The sequence below is a fragment of the Octopus sinensis genome, linkage group LG2, assembly GCF_006345805.1.
Source record: "Octopus sinensis linkage group LG2, ASM634580v1, whole genome shotgun sequence".
Classification (NCBI taxonomy): domain Eukaryota; kingdom Metazoa; phylum Mollusca; class Cephalopoda; order Octopoda; family Octopodidae; genus Octopus; species Octopus sinensis.
This window is the reverse complement of record NC_042998.1, coordinates 48,187,083-48,200,325: the sequence shown is the minus strand read 5'-3', so window position 1 is coordinate 48,200,325 and position 13,243 is coordinate 48,187,083. Positions and strand designations below refer to the sequence as shown.

The 13,243-nt window shown below is 36.4% G+C and overlaps 1 protein-coding gene across 6 annotated transcripts in view; it reads left to right on the top strand.

The window, feature by feature from the left end:
- Positions 1-13,243, top strand: part of LOC115232566 (zinc transporter ZIP11) — a 166,291-nt gene that overhangs the window by 58,605 nt on the left and 94,443 nt on the right. For all 6 annotated transcript variants that reach the window (XM_036513093.1, XM_029802528.2, XM_029802530.2 and 3 more), the window contains one exon: positions 2,930-3,088. In XM_036513093.1, coding sequence (XP_036368986.1) covers positions 2,930-3,088 — 159 coding nt within the window. The remainder of the gene's footprint in view (positions 1-2,929; positions 3,089-13,243) is intronic.

Below are 13,243 nucleotides of genomic sequence, written 5' to 3'. Positions count from 1 at the left end.
AGATGGTTGTGCATATAATTAATAAAGCAGCTCATGGAATTTTAACTTTTAACATATTTATTGCTGGAGATGATTTACTTCATCAGCTGTTTATAGAAGAAAGATGCTGATAATGTAACCACCGACTGGGAGGAGAGAATTACACTGTGGCTTGTAGAAGGATAGTTGTGGTACATCGTAAGTGTCTGGAGTCATCTAGGTGGTTTGTCTGAGAGCCTGAGGTGATCCAATCAAAGCTGTGAGGGCCCAAGTTGGACTGTGAATGCCTGAGGCCGTCTGTGCAAATGCCCGAGGCCTTCTGGCTGAGTTAAGTGCCAGACTTGAAAAGGAAGTGAATTTTAGATCATCTGTGTAAGCCATGCCATCCCACAGCTTCACACTGATTGGTTTATTTATAGATCAATCACATGAAACTGTGGTGGCTCACTCAGAATCCTTAACTGAATATCTTGCATTTGGGGTTTGAATCCCTACATTTGTATAGATTTCAGATCGAGTAAGCAGAACAAAGAATGGATTAAATATAGAAAAAGCGTTTAGTGTATGTGTCCAGCTCAGTTAATGGAAGCACTCCGTCGGTTACGACGACGAGGTTTCCGGTTGATCTGATCAACGGAACAGCCTGCTCGTGAAATTAACGTGTAAGTGACAGCACTCCACAGACACGTGTACCCTTAACGTAGTTCTCAGGGAGATTCAGCGTGACACAGAGAGTGACAAGGCCGACCCTTTGAAATACAGGTACAACAGAAACAGGAAGTAAGAGTGAGAGAAAGTTGTGGTGAAAGAGTACAGCAGGGATCACCACCATCCCTGCCGGAGCCTCGTGGAGCTTTAGGTGTTTTCGCTCAATAAACACTCACAACGCCCGGTCTGGGAATCGAAACCGCGATCCTACGACCGCGAGTCCGCTGCCCTAACCACTGGGCCATTGCGCCTCCGCCAGCTCAGTTAATATACTACTGTCAACTTTCATTGTTTCAGATTTAATCAAATTAAGTAAGTGTAATTTATTTCATTCTATTGAATGAAATATAATCATCTCTTTTAATGATAATTTCAATTTTTGCTACATGGCCAGCTATTTCGAGGGAGGGGTTGAGTCGGTTACATCGACCCCACTGCTCAACTAGTACTTATTTTATCGACCCTGAAAGGATGAAAGGCAAAGTCGACTTTGGCGGAATTTGAACTCGGAATGTAAGGACTGATGAAATGTCGCTAAGCATTTTGCCCGGCATGCTAACGATTCTGTCAGCTTTGCGCCTTAATCATCTTCTTTAATGTTGATGTTACAACTTATGAGGGGAGATCAGTAGTTTACGGAAGTTGAGCATCGGAGATGATGGATTACGTAATAAAAAAAAAGCAGTATTTCGTTTCAATCGACTTCATTCTCAGTTCACAGTCTGCCGGGGGAAAAAAAATCTTTGTCTTTCATCTCATTGGTAGCGATAAATATCAGTAATATTTTATTCGGAAGTCAAGGGTGGTGGATTGACAAAGGTCGTCTAGCAGCGGAGAAAATGTAACACCTGCATTTAGTTATGGACGCTCAACGAACCGTAATCAAATCACACCGAGATCTGCATTGGTTTTCATTCTTCTGGGTATCGATAAAATTAAGATAGAATTTATGGCTCAATGCCTGTGTAAACAAAAAAACAATCAATATTCTATTATAGAGTCAATTAGAAAATTTCTTTTTCTCATACGTTTTGCCTTAAACTGAAATCAAAACAGAATATTTTACCCAAGGGAGGTAATAAATAGTCATTGGGAGTTACCTTTCTTACATTGTTTATATTTGATAAAATAGCTCGTGATATATTAATTAATAACAGAATGATAATTTAGTGAGTCAATGATTAGTGTTAAATAATTTTACTGATGACTTACGAATAAAAAATTATTAATGTTTATGAAATAGATCCACTGGGTTAACGATTGATGACACTTGGCAAACTGTTTAATGAATCATAGATTAATAAAGTGCAAATGATTTTATTATTAACTGTTAGTCAATTGAGCCAACGTTATCATTCATTCAGAAATTCAGCACATCGATAGGTTAGAGAGTACAGATAATATATACATTTATTAATCTTCTCAATGAAAGCTTACAAATGCTATAAACAGAATACTGCTTAACTATTTTATTTTCTTTCTTTTAGAAGTAGAATAACTTGGGGAACCTACTGAAAACATTATCCCCTATCTCTATGATCGATCTACATAATTAAGGAGGAAGGTTTCTCTCTCACTTTTTTAATTAAAAAATAAACCCCATCAATGGCTGTATGAAATTGTAGCATGGTTGTGATGGAAAACTTGTCAGTTTATATATATCATTCATTGCTATGTTATTACAAGGCGTTCATGCAGTATAGACAGAGTCAACCTTATGTGTGAACATCGTGTTCTACTGGTGCTGAGGTTCTTCAACAGAAATTCAATAATTAGGCAGATTTTTCATATTGATGCCTATTCATGTGGCCATGTTGATTTTTCATCCGTCTCTGTGTTGAGTATAGAGGTGTGAAAACAGCTATTGGTACTATCATGCTGGTTTGAGTATAGAGCTGTGAAAACAGCTATGATTGAGAGAGAATTTCATCCCAAACCGAACTCACTGGGGTCTGAGCTTACTCTACTTTTTTCTCACTAAAAATGCTGTATTTGTAGTCTCTGTTCATAGAACGTTCTAGTGATTGCTGCCAGACTGTCATGTGAACAATAACTTCTGATTGGCTGAAATAAGGTCTGCACACATGATAAACTCGTAATTCACATATGGTCGAAAGTGGGGTTGAAATCAACTGTTATAAACTATTGTGTATCAAGGAATGATATGCTATTATGCTCTTTATTGTCTTCATTCACAACCACAATGCTAATTATGTCATTCTAATTGTATTTCATCATGCAGGTATGGTCAGCTAAGCGGTATGGTAGAACCCTTAGCTGGACTCTTTGGTGTTCTGGCAGTATCAATTGCTGAACCATTACTTCCTTATGCACTGGCTTTTGCTGCTGGTGCAATGATATATGTTGTATTTGATGACATTATTCCAGAAGCTCAGCAGTGGTAAGTAACTGTTTTATTATATGAAAACACAAACGTTTTGTTTATTGTGTTATCTAATGTATAATTAAATTTGAAAATATTAAAACTGCACATCAAGTTAAGCTCAAAGTGAAATGTTATCGTATATTGATTGATAATGTATGTTTATATATATATATATATTGTTGCTATTATGCAAAAGTGTCATAAGTCTAAAACTTTGCTTTTTTAGAAAACAAAAAAATAGTTTCTCCATTCCTTTTCTTTTTACATTAGCAACAGTTTCAGCTTAACAATAATTCTTTGTTGGGTGCATAAAATCTTAACTCCATGCATATATGATATTTTCAGCCAGAAATATTTTTGCAAAACTGTTGTTTGTGGGGCTTACTACACTTTTGAAAAATGCTCAACCATTGTACTACACTTTGTTAATTTTCATCTGAAGCAGCTGGAGATATGCTAATTTGACCAAAAGTTCTGGCTATTGCAAACAAAATTATCTATTGAAAAAATGCATTTGGCCAAATTTAGACACACAACAGTTTAACATAACAGAGAGAGAGAGAGAAAAACATGTTGGGAATTATGGTTCCACGTGTTGAAATGTACATATATATATATTTGAAACTCCCAATATATATTTATATGTTGCAAGTTTTAGACCACCCTTTTATATCTAGATTTCTGAAATTTTTTTATTGCTGTACTTGCTAGGCTACGTACCTTAAAAAACATGATAAATTTGACTTTTGATAAAATATCAAGCAAATCATGTTTTCTATTCACAGCACATTTTCTATATGTCCATAAAATTAGAAAATTGTTTGGAAAAAGAAACTCAACCAATCATTTTCTTTATTAGTAGTCACTCCATTCTAAATATATCATGCACTATTTTTCTTTTTCTAAATTTGGGCTTCTACTTATATTAAATTTTATATTCTTTTTAAGTTAAGAATCCTGTTGAATATCATATTAAATTATCACCTAATTAAATTATAACCAGACTTGTACATTTTGTTTGTATCGAAGATATTTTTTTAAAATAAGTTTTTGAAAGTACGAGGGTGAGTCAAAAATGCCGTTCTGTTTAGGACAGGTATAATTACCAACACAGGAACATGTATCATACATCAAAATGAAGCTGGTCCTCTGTGAATCACATCTCTACTTCTCAACATAGTCACCATTTCTCTCAATAGCAATGTTCCACCTTCGAATGAGAGCATGTGTCTCTGCTCCGTAAAATTCTGTTGACTGTTCTTTGAGCCACTTCTTCACTACAGTTTTCACTTCCTCATCACTGGACTATCATCGTCACTGAACTATCATCTCTTCGGCCCCATGAAAGAGAGTTTGAGAGGCAAGCATTATTCCAGTGACGAGGAAGTGAAAACTGTAGTGAAGAAGTGGCTCAAAGAACAGTCAACAGCATTTTACGGGGCAGGGATACATGCTCTCATTCGAAAGTGGAACATTGCTATTGAGAAAAACGGTGACTATGTTGAGAAATGGGGATGTGATCCACAGAGGGCCAGCTGCATTTCGATGTATGATACATGTTCCTGTATTGGTAATTATACCTGTCCTAAACAAAATAGCATTACCTTTTGACTCCTCCTCGTATATATTCTATGAATAACAGTTAATTATATATGAGTCCTTTGAAAAGTTTCTTGCTTTACCACATCACTTATACTGGTAGCCACTTTACTGTTATGTTTTTGTGCTTCTTTCCTTGTCATTCTTTCTAATATTTAAACCATTCTCTGTTTTTTCATGGAATTCCTATCTATTTCTCTAATTGTGTAACATCTCAGTAACAGTTACACTATGCTTCACTGATAAGGTTCTGTTAGACTGAAACATGTCCACCGTTTCCATTATATTACTAAAGGTCTGACTTATTCTCCATTGTATTCTCTAATTAATTCTTTGTAATAAAAATTCCAGGATTTTCTCCACTCCTGCCCTTTATAATACTAAAATTAGTCATCAAAAAATTGACTACTATTGTCAGTAAATTTTTTACCTCTTACTTGTTCCTGTAATTGGACTGTGGCCATGCTATTGCACTATCTTGAAGGTTTTATTAAATAGACCTCAGTTCTTATTTTAAGTCTGGTACTTATTCTGTCAGTCTCTTTTGTTGGATCATTAAGTTATAGTGATGGAAACAAACCACACTGGTGGTCAAGCAGCATGCCACATGCCCACATAAGATATATATATATATATATAATAGTCTTCAATGCCATTTCTATCTACCAGTTGCTATCTGCAGTTTCTATCTGACTCACAAGGCATTGGTCTACTTCGGGCTATAGTAGAAGACACTTGCTCAAGGTACTGTGCAATGGGACTGAAACTGAAATGACATCTTGAACATATAAATTAGTATTAAATCAAGTATTAAATCTTGGAGTATTAAATCAAGTATTGTGTCACTCAGTTCGTTATTCTATTTGTGAGGCTGCCTTCAAAGATCAGAGATTGTGAGATCTAGAATTTAAATCAAATTAGAGGGGTCATAGTTGCGGGCTGCACTCAAGAAAATACCCCACTAACTATCTTTCTCTACTCCACATGCCATAACATCGTTTCACATTCTTAACAAATGTTAAACCTTGTCATGTGTTTCTTATAGATTAAGACAAATGCCTATGAAGAAATGATTTGAGGAATTTGATGAGTTAAGGAGCAAACTGTTTGTAGGTAATGGAAGAGACATTGTAATAACTGGTCAGTTAGTGATTTCAAGTAATTGCATAGGATTTTGCATTTGGTAAATATGTATATACAGTGTTGTGACAAGTGGAATAGAGGAAGATAGTTTGGGAAATGCTTTGTTTTCATTGTGCAAGTGTATGTGCATGTTAGTCATGGGTCAGATAGGATTTTATTGAGGCAGATTTTCTACAGCTAAATGTCCTTCCTGTTGCCAACTCTTACCTGTTTCGAAGCAAGGTAATATGGCCAGGTTTTTGTGGAATATTGGAAATGAATGGACAGTACAAGACATTTGCTACTGTAGAAGACACTTGCCCAAGGTGCTATGCAGTAGGACTGAACCTGAAACCATGTGGCTGGCAATCAAGCTTGTCAGACTTTATTTAAGAGAGAAGGTAACATATTTGGTTGAGTAGTAGTATTTAGGAGTGGAGGCGCAATGGCTCAGTGGTTAGGGCAGCGGACTCGCGGTCATAGGATCGCGGTTTTGATTCCCAGACCGGGCGTTGTGAGTGTTTATTGAGCGAAAACACCTAAAAGCTCCACGAGGCTCCGGCAGGGGATGGTGGTGATCCCTGCTGTACTCTTTCACCACAACTTTCTCTCACTCTTACTTCCTGTTTCTGTTGTACCTGTATTTCAAGGGGCCGGCCTTGTCACTTTCTGTGTCACGCTGAATATCCCCGAGAACTACCTTAAGGGTGCACGTGTCTGTGGAGTGCTCAGCCACTTACACGTTAATTTCACGAGCAGGCTGTTTCGTTGATTCAGATCAACCGGAACCCTCATCGTCGTATCCGACGGAGTGGTTCCATCCATCCAGTATTTAGGAGGACTCTACTAAGTTTACTCACTCAGCTGAAATATTTCAGTGAAAGACTAGAAATTGAAAGTCCATCTGTAATTTGAGAGGCAACATATCCTTAACATAGATAGGATTGCATCTCAATGACTGGTCCTTCTCTTCAGCCCTCACCAATTATCAATTATTCACAATGCTCAGTTGCAGAGCACTTTCCAGACTGCATCCAGGTAAGGGTAATCTGTTTGTTTAACATAAAGTCATTCACAGACCCTCCAGCTCTTGGTCCACAGCTGTACTATCTCCTTTTTTCTATCTTGTCTACTGCTAATATAATGACTTCTGCCTCTCAAAGCTGGCTAGGTTCATATTACCCCCATCCAGATACTCTTCCTCCCAATATTCTTGTTGTGTTCAACACCCCAGGTCTTGCAATAATCTATAAGCCCAGTCTTTCCTTTCCAGAACACCAGCCTTCTGGAATTCCCTTCCTGCTCATATCTTTCCTGCAGGCACTCTTATAAAGGTTCAAGAGGGACATTAGTACTGTAATTCTCATCAGCCTAGGAAGGGCAGCAGAGGCCATGTGCATATTCCTTCATCCAACCCATTGAAAAAAATAAATATTCACATGCGCACGTGTCCACGCACACACACACACACTGCATTATTTTCCAAAGTACTGCCTTTGCTGCACATAATCTCAATTCCCAACCTAATACTACCATACTGTCTTAACAGACAGCTTTACTATCATCTTGCATACTCTGAATGCTACTAAATCTCACCAACCTTCACACTAAGTATTCTAATTCTTCATTATTATCTTCAATATAGACACTGAACCTTCTTTACCTCCATCGCCCATCATGGACTTACTGGCATGTCACCACAAATCTTGCCATAATGGGGACTCTTATCACCACTATCCATCATATCTTTGGAAGGTCGCCACATTCATTATGAAAACAGTGCAATTTCAACCACCTACCTACTGTCCTCACATTCAAAATTCCTTTATCAGCAAAAATGCACAAGACTTACTGACTGTTACATCACCATAAACTATACCAGACATATCCCTCACATGTTGCTAACATCAATACACTAGGCATGTTGCTCTCCCTGACCATTAGATATGCTTCTAATAACCTCCAATAGACATGCTGCTAACATTCTCTCTATTAATTATGTTGCTAACAGTTTCCAACTTTTCACATTTATTGATTACTCTGTAGGTTTGCAATCTTTGAATGTGAATAAAGAATGAACATATATTTACTAGCAATGAAACAAAATATGTCTGCAGTCATCTCCCTTGAATCTACTCTGCCTTGCTTTATGTGGTTGTAGATATTGTTTCAATGTAATTTGACATAGGCAGGAAGCTCTGTTTTATAGAATGGTATTGAAAAGTCCTGCAATATCTGTAGCAAAACTGAAACCAAGTTGTGGATTTGGGTGTGAAAATTGTACAACATGATATGCTGTTTTAACCAGCAGGGAAGAGAAACCAAACCTTGAATTCTTTTTACAGATGTTGTACCCCTGTACTTAGTAGTCTACTTACAGTTTCATTCATTGCATAATATGATACAAAAACATCAGCTTATAAAGAAATACTTACCAACAGAATGTAATCCTATGGTAACTTGCAGATTACACAGTTAACTTTAAATTGCAGAGTTCTTTGATAATTTCACTGTTCACACAAAATTACGTCAATGTTCTTTTGCTATGATCTCTTGAGATGTTTTTTTGATATTTTTCTAGTACCAATGTGTATTAATTATTACCTCTGCCTTAGCGAAGGCAGAGGTATTGTTTTCAGTCATGTTTGTTTGTGTGTTTGTACATGGACAAGATATCTCAAGAACTACTGGATGGATTTGGATGAAACTTTCAGGGACGTTTGGCCTCGTGACTGGTGCGAACCGATTAGATTTTGGGATTGATCTCGTACCAGACAAGGATTCTGGATTATTTGTTATATTTACTTTACATGATTATGATCTTATGTTGACTTTCAAGTCTTTCTCAATTATCTCCCTTTAGGCTATTTCCAAAGTTTCATTTTCATTTCATTATTATTTTACTCGCGTCTCTACCTTAGTAGAAACTGATGGATAAAGAAATCAAACTACATAAACAAATGGCAGCCAAACCATTCAGAAATTAAATAACATTAACATGTTTTTATAATATATATATTATATATTATACATACATATTAGCTCTTTACAGTATACTTACATATATACATTGATCTAAAACAACAGGAATACTAAAGGAAGTCCAGAATTTAAGGGAAGAGAAAACCAAATGGTGTCATGCTATTCATTTAAAACTTCCAGAGTAGAACTTATTATTATTACCTCCGCCTTTGAGACTATTTTGATTGGTGAATTTGTTAACTTTGGCTTGTATTAAATAAGGACTAACTATTTATTACTGTTACTAAATTTTCTACAGCCATCTTCACATTCCATGATTACCATTGCGATCAATCAGGTACTAGACAAGGATTCTGGATTATTTTTCTGTTTTTTTTTTTATATTTAACTAGCAGTATCGCCCGGCGTTGCTCGGTTTGTAACTATATAAGCATTTTTAGAGTTATAGCCAAAAAATGGAAAAAAAATGATGGTAATTTTTTTTTTAAATCGTTGACTCATCGTAGACATTTTTAGAGAGTTACTTCCCTTATATAATAGCGAAAAAAATACATTAAAATGGAAAAAAATGATGGTAAATTTTTTTTTAAATCGTAGACTCATCGTTGACGCGCGCTAATACCCAGAAGGGCTCAATATGAATCACGACTATAAGATACCCGCTTTTGGTTAAACTGCACTGCAAAATGTGGGAGTGGTTAGGAATCTAAATCATAGGAGACAGACACACAACTTGACTTTTATATATAAAGATTTTTGAGAGCAGTCGGGTTCATTTTTAGTATTCTCGTTTGTGAGAGCAGTTGAGTTTATTTCAGATATTCTCATTTAAAAAATCATCTCCAGCTAATTGTTGAGAGGACATTAGTGTTGCTTTGGTGGAGGTTTGTACTCTCTGAGTGCTCTTGTTGGTATTGTTTTTGGTGGTGTTGTTGGAAGCAGTAGAAAATCAGTCTTGATTCTTCATAGTATTTGTTTCCAGATATCTTGATGCTAAGTTCAGATTCTACTTGGACTAGTTTTGGCTATCGTCTCTCTTCAGGATCAATGTAGGAAATACTAGTAAATAGACAAGAGTTGTAAGAGACAAAGCTTGAATAAATTTAAGTCTCCTTCTCTCCTGAGAAATGATAGTAATTGGTTAAGGTATGAACCTCATAATCTAATAACAAATATGTTGACAGTAATTGTACATATCTATAGGAAAAGTATAAAAGAATATGGTATCGACATTTTCATTGGCCCTTAATTTATGAGTGTATGCTATTCTAGTGCACTTCGTGTTGCTTTATCTTAATGAGATTTTTGTTAATGAATTGGTCAAATGAGAATGAACTATGCTCCTGACTATTTTCAAAGCTTCTGTGATTTGTGGGAGAAGGGTAGAACTAACCTTATGACCAAGAGCTTGGATGAAAACACTTGCAACAGAGTGGTTACCACTAAAGGTACTGAAGAGTATTAAAACAGGTGTTGCCTTAAATTTACTGCTAACTGTTCCAGTTATCTGAAGTTGATGATTTCTGCTTATATGGACTTCTGAAGATTCAAAACAGCAAATACATGTGTAATGCTAAAGTGTGTGATGAAAGTGCAAAATAAGAAGCTGTTGAGAAGAAAATGAAGATAGCAGGGCTATGTGTTATGAAAGAGACAAGTACCTAATTGCAAAGCAGTTATTAATGCAGGTAGTTGGAGAGAAAAAGAAAGCTTAACTAAACCACAAAATCTTTCCTACATACAGGTTAATTATATGAACGCATAATGGAACTAGTTGTCAACTGTACTCGACTAATGAGTTTGTAGTCTGGCCATGAGACTCTTATTGATTTTGTAGAAAGAATGAAAAATGAGGAAAGATTCTGAGGGTACATGTCAGTGGTGCAAGATATTCTGTTTCCTCTCTCACATTCTAAGTTCAAGTTCCTCAAATGTTTGTATTGCCTTCTGTTTTTTTATCCAGTTGACTATACACATCTTCATTAAAAAAATTAAAAAGACTACTAACTAGCCAAAGGAAATCATATTCTTTAAATGTTTGCTGGACAACAGAATTGGTAAGGTGTCAGATGAAATGCTTTGGGGTATTTGTTTGCTTTCATTTTAACTTCCTGGGTTTGATCTTTCCAAGAATGACTTTCTTTTTATTCTTCTTCAAAGCACAGCAGCCAAGATGGTTGCATGAAAACCAGTAATCTGTCTTCCATTAACTTCAATAGGTCCTTAATTCACATTGTATCTTTCATTAACTTCAGCAGGTCCTTCCAACCCATCCCACTTCATATGTCTGTCTGCCCATAACATTAGTGTAATTGAAGGGTCTTTGTCCTCTATTAGGATATGAAAATCTCCAAAATATTGCATCTGAAAAGACTAATTGTTCAGTACAAATGCAGTGGGCTACAAAACTGAGTCTGCACAGAGCCACAGTATTGGAGATGGATGGAATTTTGTCCATAAATTTCCTCTTTGATCTTGCGTTCATAGCATGAGATGTCTTGAAACTTGGTGTACATATCATCAAAGTGATCTTGAAACTCATTCACATTCCAAGATTTGAATGATCTTTGCACATGCCTTGAAAAGGCCAGACTTTTTGATTTCAAAATAATACACATCTCTTGTGCTCTCTCAGAAATGTGTGATCTTGGGTTGATGTTAGAATGCTTTTTAAGAATAGACTCTAATGTAGTCAATGAAACCTAAATTGAATATTTTATAGCATCTAAAGTCTAGTGTCTTATTGATCCGTTAATAGATGATATTTTCTCTCAAACTTCTGGACTCATAAATGCTAATCAAATATTGAAGTAAATTCTGTTCTCTATACCCTCCACTTTCCAAAGCTAGTATTGTGTCTGTGCATAAAAGAAAATTATCTTCCACATTGTATTTTCTAAGTACCTAGCAGTGTGCATGACATGTAACAGATGTCCCTCCAATATATATACATATATACATACACACACACATTTATGCATATATATATATATATATATATATGTATGTATGCATGCATATATATATGATGTAACAGCTGGTCAAGGCCAATGCTGCTGCACATCTGACAGGCTAGCATTTATTGCAAATGGTTCCAGTGAGGGTATGGAGGTGAGATGTGATTGATATCCAGACTCAATAAATGTCTAACTTGATGTTTAGACAAACAAGTCACAGCATAGTAGACTGCGTATCTACCAATTCACAACTTCTATGTTCATAAAACCTTTCACTTCAATGCTGGCCATAGCTCTATCAGTCCACCCAGTCCCTGTCTCTCCCTTCCAAGTCCTCTCTTTCACATTTATGTGTGTGTGTCTCTCTCTCTCTCTCTCTCTCTCTCTCAGCCTGTTTGTCTATTTACCTTTCTGTCTGTCTATCTATCTTTATTTTTTTCTCTCAGTTTCTCGTGTAACAATCAAACTGCCAAAGAGTAGTAACAGGAGGAGACACCATTTGATAATCAGAGATAAACCAGCACCTTTATTAAGTGTAGTCGATGTATTGTTTGGGTGTGTGTATATGTGTGAATCTGCATTTCTAAGCTACATCTATCAAGCAGAGAGGCTGAGACAAGACTATTACTACACCCTTTGTATTGTGGCCCTAGGCAAGGTACATTACTCTGCTTGCTTAAATCTGTTTAACTGGAAAATAGGTGCCACTCCCACTTCACAGTTGAATGGTTAACATCCATTTCACAGTTGAATAGCTAACTATGGACACATGGATTTCAACAACTTTTATGCAAATGTCCAAATTGACAACAACAACAACAAAATGCTATTCTTAACATGTAAAAATCATCATCATCATACATCCATCCATTTTCCATGCTGACTTGGGTTGGATGGTTTGATAGGAGCTGGCCATGCACTTCACCAAGTTTCACCAAGTTTCATTGTCTGTTTTGGCATGGTTCCCACAGCTGGATGCCCTTCCTAATGCTGGCCACTTTACAGAGTATATTGGGTGCTTTTTTACGTGGCACCAACACCAGTGCTTTTTATATGGCATCAGCACCAACAAGGTCTCCAAGTAAGTACCTTGCAAGACAAAAACTCCTTCACTGGGAGGTGGAGTAGTATCGAGGAGGTAGGGCTTTGTGCTAGTCAAGAGATTAAAGGTACAGAGGGAAAGATGTATGTGTTTTGCTGTAGAGTGAGAATCAGTGATGTAATACAGAGGTTTGGACTGGGTGAGTGAGTAGGGTTGAGGTGACGATAGCAAATCTTTTTAATGACCCCTTAACTGTTCACTTCTTGTGCATTATTCTATGTACTGTTCATGTACTTTTTCCTACTTTATCTGATGAGTCATAGTGCACCTGAGCATTATGTACTTTAAGTTCTTTATTATTACTGGGTATAACTATAAGATTTAATTTTTCACTTAAGGGTTAAACAATCTGATAAGTGCAAAGGTGGTTATAATTTGTTAAGGCTGGGCTTGAGAGTGATGCAGAGA